This window comes from Oncorhynchus keta, chromosome 35 (genome assembly GCF_023373465.1).
Source record: "Oncorhynchus keta strain PuntledgeMale-10-30-2019 chromosome 35, Oket_V2, whole genome shotgun sequence".
NCBI classification, from domain to species: Eukaryota; Metazoa; Chordata; class Actinopteri; order Salmoniformes; family Salmonidae; genus Oncorhynchus; species Oncorhynchus keta.
The window spans coordinates 30,917,411-30,942,045 of NC_068455.1; the positions used below are offsets into that span (position 1 = coordinate 30,917,411).

Below are 24,635 nucleotides of genomic sequence, written 5' to 3' on the forward strand. Positions count from 1 at the left end.
TAATACCGGCAACCTTCCCTCCCCTTAACCATATACCAGATCTGTATCTACTTCCAACCTTGAATAAAAGGTATACTGTATGCACACGTCATTTCTATTTATCCTTGAGTTCAAAGATTATGTAATTTCCTATGGTTCATGTTGTTATTCAAAAACACAGAGGGAACTCAAGGACATTGGTGTTAGGGTTAAGAACGTGACATGACTGTCCTGTGAGGATTCAAATAGGTCTGATCAGCTTTGCAACATAACTTCAACCAGATGCCCTCTCATCCGCGGGGAGGGGGGTGGTTAACACCTCACACCCTGTTGTAAATCAAGAGCTTAACAAGCTCACCATGAAAAGGCATAAACCGCGGCAAACCAAGGAATTTCTACATAAATACATCCATATTTCTTACTCCAAGTATAGGAGTAGTGTAATTGAGAGTAGTTTTTAAATGTAACTATGTTAACTATCTCTGTCCCCCTCTCTCTTTCGCCCTCTCCATGTCTTTTGTAACAAACAGCCATATTGTTGTCAGTCCGCTAGGGATCTGTTTCTAATGTATTAAGTCTGTATGTTTATCTTGTGTTACCATTTAATTATCTAGTAAATAAATTATTAAACCAATTTGTGTAGTACTGAATCATAAGGCTGAGTTTTTTTGCAGATGCAGGACGTTACGACTGTTCAGAATGATGATATGATACAAGGTTATGATTAATAGATGTAATAGGTAAAGAACTTTAGAGTTTCATTCAGGAAATGGTAACTCTTTAAAGAACCTCTTTCGTGGTGCCCCAGATCCTAATGAGTTAATTGTTACATGATTCATTTAATTGGGTAACAATTAAACATAGTTAGTAATTAGATAAATAACTTCAGATTAATGTTCAAAGTCAAGTCACGGCAAACGTCTCCCTGTGTATTTGAGTCATTCTGCTGGCTTTGAGTGGTGCTGATGAGATGCCAGACAAAGAAGGGGGAGGGAGGGGGAGGGAGGGAGAGATGGGCTTGATGGCTCTACAGTCTCGAGGTGAATAAAAGACTGCACTCGTTTTGTTCTGCCATCCTGACTCCAAAATGTATGTTTTGTTCCTGAGCTTTCAGCTTGCTGGCAGTTAAAGTCACCTCAAGGCGAGACCATGAGTGATGCCAAACACAGAGAACAGAGAAGCAGTGCCAGTGAGGGGAGAAGCCAGGAGGCGAGCAAATTGTCAATATAACTCACAGTGGCCAACAATGCATTCTGACATCCCTCTATTATACGGTCAGAAATGCCCCTCTCCACACTCCTCAAGGAAACAATGAATAAGTGAGAAAGACAGGCAACAGGAAAATTATTCACGCCAAATGTATTTATTCTGACAGGAGATACAGTGCACAATAAACACATTTTCCTCTTGATCACTGCTCACCAGTTTTATCTACATTCTCCGATAGGTTTCTGTGTTGAGAGTCGATTGACTGATGATGGCAGATTAATTTCCCAGAACCTGGACTGGCGAGCAGTTTGATGAATAATCAGTAAAGTAAGCCTTCTTGATGTAGCATTTCAGACACAATGACTGGCTCATTATGACTCCCTGTGGCATGGAAATCAATAAGAACAAAAACATCATTTGCACATGAAGTATTTAAAGAACTGCAAAAATGATGGATGGGGGCCTCCATGATAATGATGAAGACCAGTGGAGGAGGTTAGCTCTAGAATTAGTATCATCACTTTAATTTTACTAGGAGCAGAACAGTCATCTTTCCATTGATGTTTTCCTCATTACTTTGTGAACCTTGAACATCATTATCAGGCTGATAAACCTAGAGAGAAGAGGCTGGGAAATAGACACAAGGGTGTAATCCAGATGGATACGTCTGTGGTTTACATTGTTTGGTCAGGGTAAACATTTCAAAACACTGACTCTGTCCCTTCCTCTCCTCCTCTATCCTCTCTGCTGCTCCTCAACCCAAACATCTAGACAGAGCCACATCTATAGGGGATGGTGCTTCAGGGTTGCCATAGAAGAGACAGCTTCCTAAGCACTCCCCTGTGGCCGTGGTTCTGCTGCTATACATGTCCTCCAGACGTGGACAGGTAGGCTACGAGGGCCACCACCACCCCCACGTACATCCCTGCCCCGATGGTGATGGAGAGAACAGCAAGGAACAGGGCTCTTCTGGAGCTACTGCTTGCCCTGGAGAAGTCTCCCTTAGCAATGGCCTTGCTAGTCTGAGAGACAAAAAATAGAGAAATGAGTCATGATTAAATATGACTGAGAAAAATGTGAGTAGGTGTACATTTACTGTAGAGCGAGAAAACAAGACATTAGTTGCTATGGCAATTATGTCACTACCATTTTGAATGTGACTAATGTGGTGTTTGGATGTTTTTGTATCCCTCCGAAAGGACCCTCACATAACCCATTTGTCATTTTGACACATTTATTTGGGTCATTTTACAATGTAATTGTCTTTGCAATTAGTTTGAGAGATGTTGCGAACCACTGAGATAAATTGTAGTTGGATTAGGGGGCAGGGAGGGGACCTGCTGCATTCAGAACCTGCTCACTAAAGTGCTGCTATTTATAGATAGACCTGGGGTTCAGTATAATCACAATAATGGTGAGACAGTCCTGGGGGCAGCAGCTATCCTGTCTATTCATTATCTACTGAAAAATACATGTAAATATTATCACCTAGATACTCCCTTGGGAAATGTATTGCTAACATAAAATAACATTTATTGTTGAGGTATTTGATTGACTAAATGTGACCATAATTGAAAATAAAATATACTGTATATGTAGCGGCACAATCATCCTTTAGTTTGAGCTGTACTCAGTTTCCTTTGCTCTCTGCTGTATGGTTGCTTGTGATCACAAGAGTAAATAGGGGCGGGTACCTATACAGTTTACGCAGTAAATGGTCTGTAATAATTGGTATGGGCCGATGGATGTAGAAAATGAGCTGCGTTACACTTGAGAGAGCACTTGTGCCTACTGAACTTGCAGAGTGTTCTGGGGGTAATTAGCATTAATAACAGGGTAGTAGGTGTAAAAGTGTACTGGTCCTGGACTCACCCTCTGGGAAAAGTAAAAGGCTGCGATCCCTAGGGGCCAAAAGCAGCAGAGCATGGAGAAGATGGCCAGGCCCAGGTGGTCCCTGGGGGGTAGCATGATGAAGTTGTCCTCACTCTCACTGTCACTGGAGCTGTCACTCTGGCGCGGGAGGGAAGGGCACAGGAAAGAGCCAGTCAGTTAGGATAGTCAATTTTGGTGTACGTCTGAACAACTACATTATGGTGACGCCAAATCAAATCAAATTTGATTGGTCACATACATGTATTTAGCAGATGTTATTGCGGGTGTAGCGTAATGCTTGTGTTCCTAGCTCCAACAGTGCAGTAGTATCTAACAATTCACAACAATACACACAAATCTAAAAGTAAATGAATGGAATTAAGATACAGTGCCTTGCGAAAGTATTCGGCCCCCTTGAACTTTGCGACCTTTTGCCACATTTCAGGCTTCAAACATAAAGATATAAAACTGTATTTTTTGTGAAGAATCAACAACAAGTGGGACACAATCATGAAGTGGAACGACATTTATTGGATATTTCAAACTTTTTTAACAAATCAAAAACTGAAAAATTGTGCATGCAAAATTATTCAGCCCCCTTAAGTTAATACTTTGTAGCGCCACCTTTTGCTGCGATTACATCTGTAAGTCGCTTGGGGTATGTCTCTATCCGTTTTGCACATCGAGAGACTGAATTTTTCTCCCATTCCTCCTTGCAAAACAGCTCGAGCTCAGTGAGGTTGGATGGAGAGCATTTGTGAACAGCAGTTTTCAGTTCTTTCCACAGATTCTCGATTGGATTCAGGCCTGGACTTTGACTTGGCCATTCTAACACCTGGATAGGTTTATTTTTTAACCATTCCATTGTAGATTTTGCTTTATGTTTTGGATCATTGTCTTTTTGGAAGACAAATCTCCGTCCCAGTCTCAGGTCTTTTGCAGACTCCATCAGGTTTTCCTCCAGAATGGTCCTGTATTTGGCTCCATCCATCTTCCCATCAATTTTAACCATCTTCCCTGTCCCTGCTGAAGAAAAGCAGGCCCAAACCATGATGCTGCCACCACCATGTTTGACAGTGGGGATGGTGTGTTCAGGGTGATGAGCTGTGTTGCTTTTACGCCAAACATAACGTTTTGCATTGTTGCCAAAAAGTTCAATTTTGGTTTCATCTGACCAGGGCACCTTCTTCCACATGTTTGGTGTGTCTCCCAGGTGGCTTGTGGCAAACTTTAAACAACACTTTTTATGGATATCTTTAAGAAATGGCTTTCTTCTTGCCACTCTTCCATAAAGGCCAGATTTGTGCAATATACGACTGATTGTTGTCCTATGGACAGAGTCTCTCACCTCAGCTGTAGAACTCTGCAGTTCATCCAGAGTGATCATGGGCCTCTTGGCTGCATCTCGGATCAGTCTTCTCCTTGTATGAGCTGAAAGTTTAAAGGGACGGCCAGGTCTTGGTAGATTTGCAGTGGTCTGATACTCCTTCCATTTCAATATTATCGCTTGCACAGTGCTCCTTGGGATGTTTAAAGCTTGGGAAATCTTTTTGTATCCAAATCCAGCTTATAACTTCTTCACAACAGTATCTCGGACCTGCCTGGTGTGTTCCTTGTTCTTCATGATGCTCTCTGCGCTTTTAACGGAGCTCTGAGACTATCACAGTGCAGGTGCATTTATACGGAGACTTGATTACACACAGGTGGATTGTATTTATCATCATTAGTCATTTAGGTCAACATTGGATCATTCAGAGATCCTCACTGAACTTCTGGAGAGAGTTTGCTGCACTGAAAGTAAAGGGGCTGAATAATTTTGCACGCCCAATTTTTCAGTTTTTGATTTGTTAAAAAAGTTTGAAATATCCAATAAATGTCGTTCCACTTCATGATTGTGTCCCACTTGTTTTTGATTCTTCACAAAAAAATACAGTTTTATATCTTTATGTTTGAAGCCTGAAATGTGGCAAAAGGTTGCAAAGTTCAAGGGGGCCGAATACTTTCGCAAGGCACTGTATATACATATTAGGATGAGCTCGGACTAAAATACAGTATAATAGAATACTGTATATACATATGAGATGAGTAAAGCAGTATGTACACATTATTATAGTGACTTGTGTTCCATTATTAAAGTGACCAGTGATTCCATGTCTATGTACATACAACAGCAGCCTCTAGGTGCAAGGTTGAGTAACGGGGTGGTAGCCGGCTAATGATGGTTATTTAACAGTCTGATGGCCTTGAGATAGAAGCTGTTTCTCAGTCTCTTGGTCCCAGCTTTGATGTACCCACACTGACCTCACCTTCTGGATGATAGTGGAATGAACAGGCCATGGCTCGTATGGTTGATGTCCTTAATTAACTTTTTGCCTTCCTGTGACATCGGGTGCTGTAGGTGTCCAAGAGGGCAGGCAGTGTGCTTTTGGTGATGCGTTTTCCAGACTGCACCACCCTCCGGAGAGCCCTGCGGTTGTGGGTGGTGCAGTTGCTGTATTGGGTAGTGATACAGCCCGACAGGATGCTCTCAATTGTGCATCTGTAAAAGTGTGTGAGGGTTTTAGGTGCCAAGCCAAATTTCTTTAGCATCCTGAGGTTGAAGAGGCACTGTTGCGCCTTCTCACCACACTGTCTGTGTGGGTGGACCGTCGATGTAGATAGGGGTGTGTTCCCTCTGCTGTTTCATGAAGTCCATGATCAGGTCCTTCATTTTGTTGACGTTGAGGGAGAGGTTATTTTCCTGGCTTCACCAGGGGCCTCACCATCGCCAGGGCCCTCCCCATTCTCCCGCCAATAGTTAATTGTCGATGAGCTACTCATGCTAGATTATCTACTTACACATATGAATGCATTTTTAAATCAGTATGTGTACCTCAAAGCTGTTTCTAACACAAAAATCTGCAAGATTATAGGGTCAGATTCTACAACATTGTTCCATGGACCTGAACTTGTCAGGCAAGTCACTTTGCACTGCAGACATAATGTGATACACTGTGACATACTGTGAACAGTGTGATAGTTGATGACAAACACCCCCAGGCATATCTGCCCTTGTTCTGCTTACATGTAGGACATGATGGGCTCAGCCAGGCAGAGAGGATTTGTATTTCTGTCAACACCCATAAGCGACCTGACAGATACCGCTGGATTAACGGACTGTTTCATCATCACCAGGTGACAGCGGAAACGGGAAGAAGACAGTGTAATGTATGTGCTAAATTGCCTCTACAGAACGAGAAAGACCCCTCCCCCATCCTTCATGTGCACCTCCACCACAGGAAGCTGCTGAGGGGAGGATGGCTCATCATGGGGTGGCAGGTAGCCTAATGGTTAGAGCATTGGGCCAGTAACAAAAATGTTGCTAGCTCGAATTCCTGAGCTGACAAGGTACAAATCTGTCGTCCTGCCCCGGTAGGCTGTCATTATAAATAAGAATTTGTTATTAACTCACTTGCCGAGTTAAATAAATAAAATAAAAAATATATATAATGGCTGGAATGGAGCAAATGGAATGGCATCAAACACATAGAAACCATGTATTTGATACTATTCTGCTCCAACCATTACCACAAGACAGGGTAGCCTAGTGGTTAGAGGGTTGGACTAGTAACCGAAAGGTTGCAAGTTCAAATCCCTGAGCTGACAAGGTACAAATGTGTTGTACTGCTCCTAGGTCGTCATTGAAAGTAAGAATTTGTTCTTAACTTCTTGCCTAGTAAAATAAAGGTAAAATAAATAAAAAATAAAAATAAAAGCCTGTCCTCCACAATTAAGGTGCCATCAACTCTCATCTGTTTGCTTGAGAGGCTGTGAATGTTCTGAGGGCTTGTGTGGTGCTGTACCTTGATCCTCCTCAGAGGCCCCTGGGTTGCTGAGGGACTAATGAATGGAAAAGTCTGACGCTGCTGTGGGCACTCTGGTACGGGGACAAAAGTTGAGAGCCACATCTCTGGGATGACCTTTAAGAAGAGAAAGCCTCACCTTTGCAGTTCTCCCAGAGAGGGAGCTGCTGTTTGATTAAATGAATGGCCCTCCATCAGGACAGGATTCATTTGTTAGTCTTGTTACTCGCAGGGATCAAACAAACCTGGGCGACTGAGGGAAGAGAGGAAATGGAAATGGATGTTCATGGCCGAAAATAAATGAGCCAATTTAAAGAGGACGAGAGGAGAGGCGGAGAGGCGGGCAGAGGGAGTGTCTGTCAAAGCTCTCCAGCCAATTATAATACAGCATGTAGACAAAGTGGACATAGCGGCAAAACCCTCATATCACCTTCTCACCCATTGGCAAACATGTTAGAGAGAGTGATAAACATATTGATGTGCCCTTGCATTGTGCATTAAGCGGCACAAGTACTGTGCATGTAGAGAGAACAAAGTGACAGAGGATCTAAAATGTATTACATAATACTTTACATCCATACGATTATATAGCTACAGAAGCTATGTCAATTTTGTATGAAGTTGCACACGGAGACCCACATGCATGACCAATGGCCAAGAGATTTTGGCCCACAATGGACTTGTGAAATAATTCCTGGTGGAGACCTGTAGCACCAGGTGAGATTCTCTACATCCAACCACATTTCTAATGAATGCCCATGTCGCTGTGGATAGATTGCTAGACTTGGTATGGGAATATGAACAGACAGTGGTGCATTACACTAAAGCCAATCTGAGAGTTAGCCAGTCAGCCAGTAGCGGCAGGCATTTTGAGGCCAGTGTAATTGATGAGACTCCTCCACTGCACTGGTCTGTTAATTATCCTCAGACTGCACTCCCAGAGGGCTCGTTAATGACGGCAGGGGACACTGGGCACACCCACAGGTCACACAGACAGCCATGGCTCCAGTCACTAGGGAATGGCATATTCACCCACACCCAGGCCTGAGTCTTGTTTTACCCCTTACACACCAGCAGTATCCTGATTCCCCATCACATCTGGTGGGAAACGCTGGCAGAGGGACAAAACTGTTGGCATTTTGGAAAAACTTGCTTTTCATCTACAATTATGGATATTAAACATTGCACAGAGCTCAGCAAAACAAAAATAATTACTGAGTAAAGAATTTAGATGGGTGTCATTGAGGACATGGTCCAGTCATGTGTTATTGTGCGGAACAGTTAAGGCCATCATATGCCTACTGAGAACCATGTTTTTTATTTTTTATTTCACCCTTATTTAACCAGGTAGGCTAGTTGAGAACAAGTTCTCATTTGCAACTGCGACCTGGCCAAGATAAAGCATAGCAGTGTGAGCAGACAACACAGAGTTACACATGGAGTAAACAATTAACAAGTCAATAACACAGTAGAAAAAAAGGGGGAGTCTATATACAATGTGTGCAAATGGCATGAGGAGGTAGGCGAATAATTACAATTTTGCAGATTAACACTGGAGTGATAAATGATCAGATGGTCATGTACAGGTAGAGATATTGGTGTGCAAAAGAGCAGAAAAGTAAATAAATAAAAACAGTATGGGGATGAGGTAGGTGAAAATGGGTGGGCTATTTACCAATAGACTATGTACAGCTGCAGCGATCGGTTAGCTGCTCAGATAGCTGATGTTTGAAGTTGGTGAGGGAGATAAAAGTCTCCAGCTTCAGCGATTTTTGCAGTTCGTTCCAGTCACAGGCAGCAGAGTACTGGAACGAAAGGCGGCCAAATGAAGTGTTGGCTTTAGGGATGATCAGTGAGATACACCTGCTGGAGTGCGTGCTACGGATGGGTGTTGCCATCGTGACCAGTGAACTGAGATAAGGCGGAGCTTTACCTAGCATGGACTTGTAGATGACCTGGAGCCAGTGGGTCTAGCGACAAATATGTAGCGAGGGCCAGCCGACTAGAGCATACAAGTCGCAGTGGTGGGTGGTATAGGGTGCTTTAGTGACCAAACGGATGGCACTGTGATAGACTGCATCCAGTTTGCTGAGTAGAGTGTTGGAAGCCATTTTGTAGATGACATCGCCGAAGTCGAGGATCGGTAGGATAGTCAGTTTTACTAGGGTAAGCTTGGCGGCGTGAGTGAAGGAGGCTTTGTTGCGGAATAGAAAGCCAACTCTTGATGTGATTTTCGATTGGAGATGTTTGATATGAGTCTGGAAGGAGAGTTTGCAGTCTAGCCAGACACCTAGGTACTTATAGATGTCCACATATTCAAGGTCGGAACCATCCAGGGTGATGATGCTAGTCGGGCATGCGGGTGCAGGCAGCGATCGGTTGAAAAGCATGCATTTGGTTTTACTAGCGTTTAAGAGCAGTTGGAGGCCACGGAAGGAGTGTTGTATGGCATTGAAGCTTGTTTGGAGGTTAGATAGCACAGTGTCCAATGACGGGCCGAAAGTATATAGAATGGTGTCGTCTGCGTAGAGGTGGATCAGGGAATCGCCCGCAGCAAGAGCAACATCATTGATATATACAGAGAAAAGAGTCGGCCCGAGAATTGAACCCTGTGGCACCCCCATAGAGACTGCCAGAGGACCGGACAGCATGCCCTCCGATTTGACACACTGAACTCTGTCTGCAAAGTAATTGGTGAACCAGGCAAGGCAGTCATCCGAAAAACCGAGGCTACTGAGTCTGCCGATAAGAATATGGTGATTGACAGAGTCGAAAGCCTTGGCAAGGTCGATGAAGACGGCTGCACAGTACTGTCTTTTATCGATGGCGGTTATGATATCGTTTAGTACCTTGAGTGTGGCTGAGGTGCACCCGTGACCGGCTCGGAAACCAGATTGCACAGCAGAGAAGGTACGGTGGGATTCGAGATGGTGAGTGACCTGTTTGTTCACTTGGCTTTCGAAGACCTTAGATAGGCAGGGCAGGATGGATATAGGTCTGTAACAGTTTGGGTCCAGGGTGTCTCCCCCTTTGAAGAGGGGGATGACTGCGGCAGCTTTCCAATCCTTGGGGATCTCAGACGATATGAAAGAGAGGTTGAAAAGGCTGGTAATGGGGTTGCGACAATGGCGGCGGATAGTTTCAGAAATAGAGGGTCCAGATTGTCAAGCCCAGCTGATTTGTACGGGTCCAGGTTTTGCAGCTCTTTCAGAACATCTGCTATATGGATTTGGGTAAAGGAGAACCTGGAGAGGCTTGGGCGAGGAGCTGGGGGGGGGGGGGCGGAGCTGTTGGCCGAGGTTGGAGTAGCCAGGCGGAAGGCATGGCCAGCCGTTGAGAAATGCTTGTTGAAGTTTTCGATAATCATGGATTTATCGGTGGTGACCGTGTTACCTAGCCTCAGTACAGTGGGCAGCTGGGAGGAGGTGCTCTTGTTCTCCATGGACTTCACAGTGTCCCAAAACTTTTTGGAGTTGGAGCTACAGGATGCAAACTTCTGCCTGAAGAAGCTGGCCTTAGCTTTCCTGACTGACTGCGTGTATTGGTTCCTGACTTCCCTGAACAGTTGCATATCACGGGGACTATTCGATGCTATTGCAGTCTGCCACAGGATGTTTTTGTGCTGGTCGAGGGCAGTCAGGTCTGGAGTGAACCAAGGGCTGTATCTGTTCTTACTTCTGCATTTTTTGAACGGAGCATGCTTATCTGAAATGGTGAGGAAGTTACTTTTAAAGAATGACCAGGCATCCTCAACTGACGGGATGAGGTCAATGTCCTTCCAGGATACCCGGGCCAGGTCGATTAGAAAGGCCTGCTCACAGAAGTGTTTTAGGGAGCGTTTGACAGTGATGAGGGGTGGTCGTTTGACTGCGGCTCCGTGGCGGATACAGGCAATGAGGCAGTGATCGCTGAGATCCTGGTTGAAGACAGCGGAGGTGTATTTGGAGGGCCAGTTGGTCAGGATGACGTCTATGAGGGTGCCCTTGTTTACAGAGTTAGGGTTGTACCTGGTGGGTTCCTTGATGATTTGTGTGAGATTGAGGGCATCTAGCTTAGATTATAGGACTGCCGGGGTGTTAAGCATATCCCAGTTTAGGTCACCTAACAGAACAAACTCTGAAGCTAGATGGGGGGGCGATCAATTCACAAATGGTGTCCAGGGCACAGCTGGGAGCTGAGGGGGGTCGGTAGCAGGCGGCAACAGTGAGAGACTTATTTCTGGAGAGAGTAATTTTCAAAATTAGTAGTTCGAACTGTTTGGGTATGGACCTGGAAAGTATGACATTACTTTGCAAGCTATCTCTGCAGTAGACTGCAACTCCTCCCCCTTTGGCAGTTCTATCTTGATGGAAGATGTTATAGTTGGGTATGGAAATCTCTGAATTTTTGGTGGCCTTCCTGAGCCAGGATTCAGACACGGCAAGGACATCAGGGTTAGCAGAGTGTGCTAAAGCAGTGAGTAAAACAAACTTAGGGAGGAGGCTTCTGATGTTGACATGCATGAAACCAAGGCTTTTTCGATCACAGAAGTCAACAAATGAGGGTGCCTGGGGACATGCAGGGCCTGGGTTTACCTCCACATCACCCGCGGAACAGAGAAGGAGTAGTATGAGGGTGCGGCTAAAGGCTATCAAAACTGGTCGCCTAGAGCGTTGGGGACAGAGAATAAGAGGAGCAGGTTTCTGGGCATGGTAGAGTATATTCAGGGCATAATGCGCAGACAGGGGTATGGTGGGGTGCGGGTACAGCGGAGGTAAGCCCAGGCACTGGGTGATGATGAGAGAGGTTGTATCTCTGGACATGCTGGTTGTAATGGGTGAGGTCACCGCATGTGTGGGAGGTGGGACAAAGGAGGAAACAGGGGTATGAAGAGTGGAACTAGGGGCTCCATTGTGAACTAAAACAATGATAACTAACCTGAACAACAGTATACAAGGCATATTGACATTTGAGAGAGACATACAGCGAGGCATACAGTAATCACAGGTGTTGAATTGGGAAAGCTAGCTAAAACAGTAGGTGAGACAACAACAGCTAATCAGCTAGCACAACAAACAGCAGGTAAAATGGCGTTGACTAGGCAACAGGGCCGACAGATAAAACAAACAAGCAGAATGGAGTACCGTGATTAATGGACAGTCCAGCGTGCATCAGCTATGTAGCCAAGAGATCAGTGTCCAGGGGGCAGCGGTGGATGGGCAGGGAAGCTGGACTGGCGAGTGTTATCCAGGTTAAAAAAAACTAACAATGACTAAATAGCTTGTAGCTAGTTAGCTGGTTAGCGTCTGGAGGTTCTTGAGTGTGTTCTAAAAAATTAAAAATAATAGCGATTCCGTATCACATTGGGTGAGGCAGGTTTCCGGAAGGTATAAACAAATTAAAAATCAAAAAGAGATAGAGAGTAAATATGGGTCTAGTGAGTGTTTGGGACGCGGCGATTCAGACGGTTAGCAGGCCTGTGCTAACAAGCTAACAGTTTGTAGGCCCGGGCTAGACAAGGTAGCAGTTAGCGGACCAGAGCTAGACAAGCTAGCAGTTAGCAGGCCGAATTAGCAAGCAGGGAGATAGCGAGGGCTAGAGAGTTAGCCTTTGGGGGACGTCGCGATGGGGTGAGTCTGTTTATTCCTCTTCATGCGGTGACATCGATAGACCGGTCGTGGGCCCGGGTATTGTAGCCCAGGAGTATGCTACAGGTGCTCTGGTCGGGCTAGCTTCAAGCTAAGTGAGTGGAAACGCTAGCTAGCTAGTTGTGAAGATCCAGCTGAAAAAATGTTCAGTTTGCGGTGGGAATCCGGGTATGAATAATAAATAGGTCCGTTATGCTCTGGTTAGAGTCGCGTTGTTCGAACTGGCAAGGGCTTTCCGGGCTGAAGGTTCGCTGATGACCGGTTAGCTGAAGACCGCTAGCATAGCTGGTGGTTAGCTGGCTAGCTTCAGTTGAGGGGTTCCGGTTCCGAAGTAAATATAAATACTTTAGGAAAAATAGCTACATTGGGTGAGGCGGGTTGCAGGAGAATATTTGGAAGCTTAGGTTTAGCAAAAGGTTTTTAAAGAGATATGCGAAGAAAAATATGTAAAAAACGAAAAAGAAACGATATACACAAGGGACATGACACGACAGGACGACTTACTGCTACGCCATCTTGGAATTCAGCATACAGATGCAGGGTTTTCAACATAATCTTTTATCTTGGTTAACACAGAACTAATGTCTCAAGTAATTGGTCAGCTGAGCGATTAAGTTTCGGGTCCATACGTGTTAAGAGAAGAGATGCTAGAGCAAGGAGCGGAACTGGAACGGGGGTGGAACTGCACCCTCTCTCTGTGCAGTTACGGACTGAATGTCCCATCCCCTTCTGAAATTCGAAAGATGCTAACACCTGCGAAATCGTGATTTGTCCCAAAAGCCAGTGAGGAAAAACACAAACACCTGAACTAAAGCTGCTCGTTTTCTTGTAGATCTGTCCAAGAGAAATTCCATAACTTATGATAAACACAACATGTATAGAAGAACTAACAGCAGATACTGACTTTGACGAGTAAGAATTATCGTCCAGCGTTTTCCCTCTTGTCTAAGTGTGTTGAGAGCATGTTCACTTTAAAAGCCTTCTACAGAGCTTTGATCTCCAGCTGTAGAGAGCTGTATCACATCAACACACACCTGGCTGGCACACCCACTTCATCTCCAATTCTTGGAACTACATCCAAGGGTGAAATGATCTACCGACACACACGCGCACTCACACACACTCACACAAATGCTTGACAGAGGGTTAACCAAGAGAACCAGCTCTCAAGTTCCAACTGGAAGCCCAACTTTCATCTCCTGGGTGTTAATCAGATTAATTTGTTATTTGAATCTACCTGGAATAATTGATCTGCTGGCCATTTTGTGTCGGGCCATGCTTCAGCCCAGTCTCTAATACTCTCAAAGCACTGCATTAGCTGTGGCATTAATGGCCGTCTCTGCTGTGAATCTATCCATCTGCTGAGCTCCTAGTGACAGGAGCTGGACTGATCGTAAGTCCAGTTAGGGATCTATGCACTCCTCCCGCTGCCAACTCACGACAATGGGTATTTTACAACCCTCGCTGCATGAAATGAGATTGTTCCACTTTTCAAAAGAAGTTGCTATCCCACTGTCACCGTTTTAGTTTGAGGTGCTTAGTCACAGTTTTGTCCTAACAACAAAAGGACTGGAGTGATATGATCAAAGATGAACAGGGAGATTTGCCAACAATTATGGAAGAGAAAAACAGTACAATTACCCCTGTATTTGACACCAAATTGGTCATTTAGTGAACAGACAGTTAGGTTGAATAAATAGACATGAATCATGCTGGCTGCTTTAGCAGCCTATTAGAAAGAGGTAGGGAGATTTGTTGGAAATGAAATAGTTATCATGAAAAGCATTGAGTGCCGTGACCCATTATTCTGGGATTGATTTCTGCAACTCACTATTACAATCCACACAATTTGAGGTACATGTAACCTTTTTATTTTAATCGTCCTATTAATTTATGTCCAACTGCTCTCTACTAATAAAAAATAACCTTTTGATTTGAACAATGCTCATTGTTTAGCCTGTATGAGCATCAACACATCCCAAATTCAAAGTTGTAGTTGGTCATTTATAGTTGCCCTCTGTGTGATCTCTCACCTCATACTCGTGTCCTTCCTCCTCCACCTCATAGGACACAGTTTGGATCGTCACATCCTTCTCTCCCATTAGTTTGTCCTGAGGGTCCTCTATGGGGGCTCCCTCCACTCCCAACACACTGTCCTTGTTCTCTGTGAACGTGGTCTCGGAGCTCTCACTCTTAGAGTCCTTGCTCTGGAGGCTGACATTGTCCTTATACAGGATAAAGTTGGGCCTATAGAAGGCCTCCACTGCTAAGTGCAGAGAGGTAGCATCCAGGAACTGCTGGGCCTGAGTCTTGCCGTTGCTGCCTGTGACAAAGTAACCAATGATGTTCTCCTGGTACTGGTGGTTGGGGTAGTCACTCTGGTACGCCTGGTAGTCGTTGTGGACCACGTGTCTACTGCTGGTCTTATCTAGAAGAGGGTTCTGCAGCTCACTCAGACTCTCCATGGTGGGAGACAGAGAGGGACTTCAGGGAGATCAGAGTGGATAGACCGCAAACACTGATAACGAGCTGGAAGGGAAAAGACAGGTAGAGTTACGGAAAGTGGGATGAGGTATGATATGTAATGACATTAATTTGTATGAAACTCTTGCCAATGCAATGACAATAGAATCTGCTATATTCTTCACACGGTATTAAACTAATGGCATTCACCCACACCTAAACCACCAAATCACCATCTGTCACTGTTGCACATTTCATGTCCCTAAATTCATATAAAAACGGTGGTAGAAAGTCATTCATCATTTTCCAAGCTCCCTCCAACCAAGTAAGATGAAGACAAATGTTTAAGGATTTTGCAATGCATACTGATCAGAGTGCTGAGCTACCCTCATCACTGCATCGTTGGAGTACCTTGCTCTAGAAGAGGGGGAAAGCCTCTCATAGGTCATGAATAAGCTCCAGTGATGTTGACTGTAGTCACTTTAGCTCTATGAAATCAAGCAAAACAAAGCACCAAAAGCAAATAGCAAAGGTATTTTCAAGCTACGGTAAGTGTATTCTCAAGAGGCTATTTCAATAATGACAATAACACCATCAGGGGAGCGTGTCACCAGGGTAACATGTTTTCCTGTGAGCTAGTTTGTGGTTTTAAGCAGTATGATTCACATGCTCTGAAGAGCTGGCAAAACTCACCACAATTCCCTCTATCAATATCAGACAGGGAATAAATAAATAAATAAATAAATAAATAAATAAATAAATAAAACTCGTAGCCAATGGAAGCGGACCAGGTCAGTCCCAGAGGAAGTTTATGAAAAGACCTTCTTAATCTTTCCACCCAAGCCTACTCACTGAGGTTCTGATGAAAGGAGAACCTATCAGCTTAATCCTGGTACGTGATGGGATATTTTCTGTCTCGCATGGCATGCAATGGAAAAACCCAGTGAGTTGCCTATATCCTGCATTCCTATAGCGTAGTCATAGCATTCTATAGGTCTACTATGGAATGATGGCATTAAGGTGGCTATGTCAGATTAGTCGTCATGTAGAGGTTTATGTGTGGAAGAAGGCATAGTGGGACGGAATTCTGAGTAATAGTTTATCCTTCCTTCTAGGAATATGTTTTTGGGGATTCACCCAGGAGCAATATCACAGAATATGTACAGTAAGAAGCTTATCTAAGGGCTGTAGCAATACTTGTTAATTCAGCGTGGACCTTTAACTCTATGAAAAATCATGTCCATTTGGGAAGATTCCCACAGCAGACAAGTGCTTTCTCCTCTACACATCAAAGCAAAGTATCAATTAGGATTTGAATTCCCTTTATATAAGTATCTCCAGAGGATATTTAAATGGAATTACAAAGTGATTCTCATATGCCTTTGAGGATGCATCTTTGCTGCTTTTCAGAATAGAGGAAATTCCATTTCACAGTACATTACACAACAAAAAGCACATTTCATCTCCACTAATAATTTATCAGACAGACAGTGACATGCACTTATGTTTGTATGAGTCTGTGGCTAGAGAGCACAGTTTGGTGTGTGTATGAGGAGGGCTCATGAGCTGTTCTCTCTCTGTCTCTGTCTCTCTCTTGCTCTCTCTCTGATTAATATGATATAATACATTTTTGAGAGGTGACAACTATCTGAAATGATAAATCACTTCTAACAATATTTTACAGTGCTTAGTCCATTTTGGAATACAACTATGGCTAATTGAATGGCCAATTCGGAAATGTCACATTCCTATTCCACATATATATCAATGGCAGTCTGTCTCTATACATTTTACATTCATTATTTATATCTAATGGCATTTACACTTAATGTTTCATCAGAATCTCAAGATATTACATTTACAAATCATGAATTATAGGGAAACTTAGATGAACAATCAATGACATACAAAGTGAAAATACATGACAGTATGCGATGCAAATCAAAACAATTCAAGGTAATCAATTGAGTCCATCGATCTTACCTTTGTATAAGATCCTGCCACAGACTGCCTCAATAGCATTCCCTTTACAGTTGTCCAAGAGTCGATGGAAAGCGAATTGGGCTCACAATCATACCCCTGTACCTCATATAAGTTCACATCATAAAATTTGAAAAATTGATAAAACAAAACGAGGACCAATTTGCAGGTCACTTTCGCTCTCTGTTGAAACATGAACTGACGGCCCGCTCTATGTTGTGTGCCGCTAGCTGAGAAGACAGACCGCTGCGTATTGAACCCAGTCTGGAGAGAAGGTGGATATTTTACGCACACTCACCGCTTGGGTTCACTTCCTCAATCACTCTCTAAATGACTATCAGTAATAGCTATAGCTCATATAAAGTACATCGAAGATATGTCTTCCATCCACTTTGCGACACAAAGTCGGTTGTAGCCTAGTCTACAGAGCGTGCTTGATGGTAGAATCACCACCGCTCATCTATGTTACACGGCGAGGTGCGGATGACTATGCCGTCGGGGTCTAGCGTCATCGTATGGACATACACTCCTCTTGAAGAAGATAGATCTTGATGTCCTACAGACTGACACAGCCTTCCATGTTCCTATCCCTGGTCTGGTGAGCATGACGTTTGTAGGATGGGTACTCATTTTACTTCTGTGTATAACGTCCCTATACCCTTTTTAGTTCTTAACAACGACGTGACATTATTATTGACCATTTTCATTATAGAATTTGTGGAGTCTTTTCAATTGTCTCTGTTTTTATTACTGTGACTTTCATGAGCTACTATTCAAAATGGTCTATGTCTGAGTCTGAGCTCGAGGACATGATCAAACCTAGAATAAATCAACCCTACTATTCAGGTGCCGCATCACATCAGAAACGAATTAACATTGTTAATATCCTTGCATTTACATTTGGTTAATATTTCAGAAGAAGCTCATGAATTTATTATAAGTCTGCCAGTTTGGTTGACCTTAATGCCCTCCTAAGCTGCTTAAGATTTCATGCCTTCAATTTATCATTGTAAATAGTGTTTACATAACATTAATATAGATGCGATTTTAATGCAAGCACAGCAAAATAGTGACGTGACAAATTCCACACACTGGAATTAAGCTTTGATACTTTTGACATGTCACCAGGAGAATCTATTAGGCAATGACTTAACCATTTATAGGATGCAAATAGCTAAATCCAACCACATCAGCAGCAACAGTTGTTTAGTGCCAGTAAATACAATTCTGAATGTCATCACACAACATTCAAGTTACTAGACACAGACATGTAATAATTGGCCCCACACAGAAGCCAAGGTGGAGCTTTCAACATATTGATGGGTTTCTTTTAGACCTTCATTTTTTAATTTTTAATTTCTCCTTCATTTAACCAGGTTGGCCAGTTGAGAACAAGTTCTCATTTACAACTGCGACCTGGCCGAGATAAAGCAAGCAGTGCGACACAAACAACAACACAGAATTACACATGGAATAAACAAACGTACAGTCAATAACACAATAGGAAAAAAATCTATATACAGTGTGTCCATATGAGGTAAGATTAGGAAGGTAAGGCAATAAATAGGCCGTAGTGGCAAAGTAATTACAATTTAGTAATTAAACACTGGAGTGATAGATATGCAGAAGATGAATGTGCAAGTGGAGATACCGGGGTGCAAAGGAGCAAAATTAAATAACAATATGGGGATGAGGTAGTTGGATGGGCTATTTACAGATGGGCTATGTACAGGTGCAGTGATCTGTGAGCTGCTCTGACAGCTGATGCTTAAAGTTGGTGAGGGAGATATGAGTCTCCAGCTTTAGTGATTTTTGCAATTCGTTCCAGTCATTAGCAGCAGAGAACTGGAAGGTAAGGTGGTCAAAGGAGGAATTGGCTTTGGGAGTGACCAGTGAAATATACCTGCTGGAGCGCGTGCTATGGGTGGGTGCTGCTATGGTGACCAGTGAGCTGAGATAAGGCGGGGCTTTACCTAGCAAAGATTTATAGATGACCTGGGGCCAGTGGGTTAGGCGACGAATATGAAGCGAGGGCCAGCCAACGAGAGCATACAGGTCGATGTAGTGGGTAGTATATGGGGCTTTGGTGACAAAACAGATGGCACTGTGATAGACTCCATCCAATTTTCTGAGTAGAGTGTTGGAGGCTATTTTATAAATGACATCGCCAAAGTCAAGGATCGGTAGGATAGTCAGTTTTACGAGGGTATGTTTGGCAGCATGAGTGAAGGATGCTTTGTTGCGAAATAGGAAGCTGATTCTAGATTTAATTTTGGATTGAAGATGCTTAATGTGAGTCTGTAAGGAGAGTTTACAGTCTAACCAGACACTTAGGTATTTGTAATTGTCCACATATTCTAAGTCAGAACCATCCAGAGTAGTGATGCTGGACGGGCAGGCAGGTGCGGGCAGCAATCGGTTGAAGAGCAGGCATTTAGTTTTACTTGCATTTAAGAGCAGTTGGAGGCCATGGAATGAGAGTTGTATGGCATTGAAGCTCATCTGGAGGTTAGTTAACATAGTGTCCAAAGAAGGGCCAGAAGTATACAGAATGGTGTCGTCTGCGTAGAGGTGGATCAGAGAATCACCAGCAGCAAGAGCTCTGTATACAGAGAAAAGAGTCGGCCCGAGAACTGAACCCTGTGGCACCCCCATAGAGACTGCCGGAGGTCCGGACAACAGACCCTCCGATTTGACACACTGAACTTTGTCTGAGAAGTAGTTGGTGAAACAAGCGAGGCAGTCATTTGAGAAACCAAGGCTGTTGAGTCTGCCAATAAAAGAGACCTCCCCAGCCACCTCATAAATTGGCTGGGGAGGTAGGAGCTCGTGGTTGTTTCCAGGTCAAGGCTTTAGTCTCTCTTTAGTAGTTTATTTTCCATAGAAAAACAGACACATTTTTTGTTGTGTGCAGTGTCTCTATGTCTGCCTCTCCTCTGTCAGATGCATTGGGTGAAGCATTAACCTGCTGAAGGGGACTTTATGAGGGAAACATGAGGCTGCGTTTAGAAGCATGTGGCCTCATGAGCTGTCTGATGAGCTGCGTCTGTCACAGAGTCACCTTGTGTTTAGATGAGCGAGGCGATGGGGTAGAACCGGACATGTCTACCTATGATGGACACAAATGCTTTTGGAAAAAAGTATATTATAGCTCAGAGGCAGAGGGAACAGGCTCTCTTTCTCTCTCTCGATCGATTTAATCAGTTCACAATAGAAAGCCCATTGCAGTAACACTTTGAAACACACTGAACACACATGGCAATATTGGTCCATTCATCCACTTATCCATAATGTACTGTTGACTAGTCCAATCTTTGCCATCTGGGTATAGCTGGACACTGTCTTATTTGTGAATATGTATAGTGTTTACCATGGCCTCCGTTCTATTGCCTAGTCTATATTTAGGTCCTCTGTCACCAAATGGCTGATACAATATTTGTCAACCATAGGTTTATGGTCCTATTCTATTTCATAGTCTTCAAGGTAGAAAAAGGGAGTTTCAGTGGAACAGTCCTTTAGTGTAGGCCCTACATGCTTTACACATTTCTTTCATAGAAAAGTAAAGAATATTTCATTGAAGTTGGGAGGCTTAGGACCTACAGTAAGTAGTGTTTGTTTAATAGTGTTACACCTCTCTCACTGAGGCTTTTGAACACCTCTCTTTGATTTACCAGCCAACACTGAAACCCTGGGCTGGACGGCCTCCCTAATGCCCATTAACCAGCTTTAATCATTTAAACACTTTGGGGTATTAGTCGGCTTAATCCTCTTTGCAGAGGAAGTATGAAACCACTTAATTTGATCTGTTCTTGCTTTTGTCAAGAAAGAAGGCGTTTAAGCTGCTTTCCCCAAGGATCATTCTAGGCATTATTTCCTCTGATTAAGCACTCTGACAAAGCACACCAACACCACCTCTGACCACTGAACCCACCCCAGGGATGGATAAAACAATCCACAATAGTGAAAAGCTGCTGCTAGGTTCTGTTTAAAGGCAGGAATCAAGATTTGGGTTTTAAGTCCCGTCCCAGAATTTTGGGCAACCAATCGTAGCATTCCATTTGTAACTTTGAAACACATGAAAGCAGTGAGCACAGTGGGAAAATACATTTCTTCAAAAAAGTAATTGTTTAAATAGCTAAATAATTGAACAGTGCACCAGGGGTACTTGTGAATGTGATTCACAGAATGCAGAGATGGTATTTTTAGAATCCGAAATGATACTTTTGCTACAGCTGGTTAGCCAGCTCTCAGTCTCATTGACCACCAAATGTTGCTAATGCAAGCTAGCTAGCCATTTAATTTAACTTGTTTTCTCAAAATGTCTGTTAGGTAGCTAAGTTAGCCATGTTATTAATGCAACTTCTATCTGCTGTCGACATCAGGATATGATTTGAGGGTACTAGTTTGCTCCAAAACTGGTTGTAGCTTTGACTGCATGCTGACAATGATCAGAGCCTTTCAGTGGCTAGCCACACTACAAACATTATTTTAACAGGTTCCCATGAATAGTTTCCTGATTAGCAAGGGCTAGTCTGTGTTTAAATTAATTGAGTATTAAAAACACAGTTTTAGATCATAGTGAGAGGATTTCACCAATGGTTAGAAGAGGGAATTTGGCTTCCCAGGAAAATGTTGTCCAAGGATTGAACAGTAACCAAGGGGGGCTTAGCGAAGCGTCAATTGGGAGGGCTGATTCCTCTGCTAAATACTCAATATTAGCTTATAGCTTATTAGTGGTACAATACATCTGCTACTGCATCATCTAGTCTAGAAACACCCTCAACTCATCTTCAAATATTTTTCTTCTGCTGCTCACTGTGAACATCAGAACGTCTGAGAATTTCATCCACAGGAGTAGAGGTCAGTCAGCCATGAGAGGAGGTGGTGATCACACTCATGCCCCAGCTGCCCCTGCTGCAAGTCCGCAGACGTTTGACAAATGAGAAGGCGTTTTTTGACAGGAACAAATGAGATCTCTCCTTCCAGAACTGGAGGCACAAATATAATCACGCCCCCTAAAAAACACTTTCTGGTGTAGATTATGTCATGGCCAAGTGCATCCTCAGATAGAGGACCAGGAAGTGTTCTTTGTTTTCTGTCCAGACATGAGCAGTAGAGGTAGTGGGCAGATGGTTATTAGAGGAGGTGATGAATCAGTAAGGATCATGGGTTGTCCAATAAATAACACATCTAGCTGTTTTATGGCCAAAGACTTAATCTTCCTCTCGCAGACAGTGGCAATTTTTGTAATTGAGCAAGAAATCTTTTTTGGCCGTCGGAGCTGACAAACTCCTCACTAACATACAATTGGTTTGTTTATCATCAACATAAAACTCCTCCCTGTTTCTTATTTGGATGCATTTCTAAATGAAGGATAAACCTTTTCTAACTTGTTATGGTGTGATAGTAAAGCCAACCTGTCTGTGATGGAGCTGCTATATGAAGCATTTAGATATATGGATTAGGGGCCTTATGAACATTGCAGGGAAATGAGTGTGACTCTCCAGCTGTCATAATATGAATGTACAAGTCAAAGAATGCCCACATTTATGTGAAGCAATTTAATTTAGCGTCTGAAAGTTGCACACTCTTCAAGGTCTTCTCTGAAAATGAAATGAAGCATTTAAGGTAGCTTTGGATGTGGGCCCAGGCAAGCACTTGAAAAGCACTTTTAAGTGATAATGCTCGAGAAGCCGTTGTTTGGAGGTTAATATATCCAATATATCCTCCAAACACCGGCTTCACTTTTATGCAACGGGTTACCAACATATTCAAATAATGATTGACATATTTTCCTATTTTTATTATTAATTTATTCATACTATTCCATCCCTGCACGAGTTATAGTCTCGACACAAATCTGAGGTCACTACCCAAGCCAGTTGGTCATTTGTTCTATCGGTTCGGTTGCCAGAGATGCGACCAAGTTGTTAAGTCTTTTTGTTCTGTATCTATGGATAGTCGTTCTTTCTGAATGTTCCACTGCCATACTGGCTGGCAACGTTCTTATCCCTTGCTTGCTAGCTAGCCAACTACGGCTAACTTACAGTCACGTCAAACAGTGCTGCCAGAATAACAGAAAAGTAGCTGCATTTGCATTTGTTTAAGCTGTTATCTAGTGACATTTATTTGGATACTTTCATAACAATGAGCTAATGATGCAATTTCACCTAGCATAGAAAATGTGCTCTCTCAGGACACTGTTGTTCACAGCTAACCCAATGACTTCAAACTGAAGCTGGAAAGACCGTAAACTAGCTGCATTTTGTTTAGTTTGACCTGTTTTCTGTTGACATTTCTATGTATATATCCATCAAAATTATGGCAGCTGATTCATGATTTCGACTGGCTGAGAAAAGCTGTAAGCCTGTCTGTCTCATCCTGACTCCCAACACGTTCAATACTATGAGACAGCTGGAGATTGAATTTAAATATTGAAACAATGTTGTAAATGTAGGAGAGACAGACAGCAAGGTTTATACAAATGTCAACTGTTGAAACCAAATGCTAGTCTAAAAGAAATGGAAGATAATGTATAGATGCTTTTTTTAGTGGAGTTCAAGTTTATAAATTGCCAGGCTGGGCTGATGAGACAGTGGATTGCGCAGTGAGATGGAACAGAGTAAATAGGCATTTTAACGGCATAGATTTAGCCGGAAGTAACTTATGGAATAGACACCGGCTGGAATGTGGTTTTAACAAATCAGCATCCAGGATTAGACCCACCTGTTGTATAAACGGGATATAATGTATGGGGTGCAGAGAAGCAGAGGCCTTTGGCAATATAATTATCCCCCACACAAATCTATTAAGTGTCCTGCAAGTTGAAAGCACTCAGATGCGAGGAGGAATGTTGAAGTTTGTTATCCTGGATTTCAGAGAGGAGGACTGTTCACTAGCTCCTCTCATACAGTACCCGAAGCACATCCATATTGAAAGATGAGTCCAGACTAAAAACCGCTAAGTATGCATCAAGGAATAAATCCTCAGCCTGAAACTAATCTGAGTTCATCGAGGAAACACTCTTCATTTAGGTTTTTATGGACTTTGCGGAATTATTAGTCCAGTGAATGTAATAATGCCGTTGTACAGTATAAGTCCTGCCCTGGAGAATAGGATGGCCACATATTAATTATATCCTCTGTAGTGAGAGTTGAATAGTTTAATTAAAGGTGTGCCAGTGAGAAGTTCTCTCACGTCACCCCGCTCCTCCGCTCTCTCCACTGGCTTCCAGTTGAAGCTCGCATCCGCTACAAGACCATGGTGCTTTATTTAGACGGCTGAGCTTTTCGGCATGAAAATTGTAGGGCCTATGGATCAGCTCGCATCCGCTACAAGACCATGGTGCTCGCCACAGCTGTGGGGGAACGGCACCTCAGTACCTCCAGGCTCTGATCAGGCCCTACACCCAAACAAGGGCACTGCGTTCATCCACCTCTGGCCTGCTCGCCTCCCTACCACTGAGGAAGTACAGTTCCCGCTCAGCCCAGTCAGCATGATAAATCAATCACCACCTCCAACTCAAGGAATACCAGTAAGCTCCCCCCCCCAACAAGATTTAGATGCTGGCTGCCAGTCAATGCACTGGATAAACCTAAATGACTAAATGGTAAATGAAATATGCCAGCAAACTGGAAACCTCTTGGGAAATATGAATAACAAT

The 24,635-nt window shown here is 43.3% G+C and overlaps 1 protein-coding gene across 1 annotated transcript; it reads right to left on the reverse strand.

The window, feature by feature from the left end:
• Positions 1 to 1,008: 1,008 nt before the first annotated feature.
• Positions 1,009 to 17,492, reverse strand: LOC118369247 (synapse differentiation-inducing gene protein 1-like). Its single transcript, XM_035753704.2, has 4 exons — positions 16,976 to 17,492; positions 14,563 to 15,058; positions 3,061 to 3,198; positions 1,009 to 2,210 (listed from the first exon to the last, which is right to left on the reverse strand). Exons 2-4 carry the CDS (start codon positions 14,992 to 14,994, stop codon positions 2,049 to 2,051), a joined length of 732 nt encoding a protein of 243 aa, XP_035609597.1. The 5' UTR covers positions 14,995 to 15,058; positions 16,976 to 17,492; the 3' UTR covers positions 1,009 to 2,048.
• Positions 17,493 to 24,635: the final 7,143 nt, after the last annotated feature.

Bases quoted from the DNA above. Each gene is read 5' to 3' on its own strand.
- LOC118369247 (XM_035753704.2), bottom strand. From the start codon at position 14,994: ATGGAGAGTCTGAGTGAGCTGCAGAACCCTCTTCTAGATAAGACCAGC. The intron at 3,199-14,562 runs GTGAGAGATCAC...CTCCCGCGCCAG, and splicing joins AGGAAGGACACGAGTATGAG to AGTGACAGCTCCAGTGACAG. The intron at 2,211-3,060 runs GTGAGTCCAGGA...TTTGTCTCTCAG, and splicing joins CCTTTTACTTTTCCCAGAGG to ACTAGCAAGGCCATTGCTAA.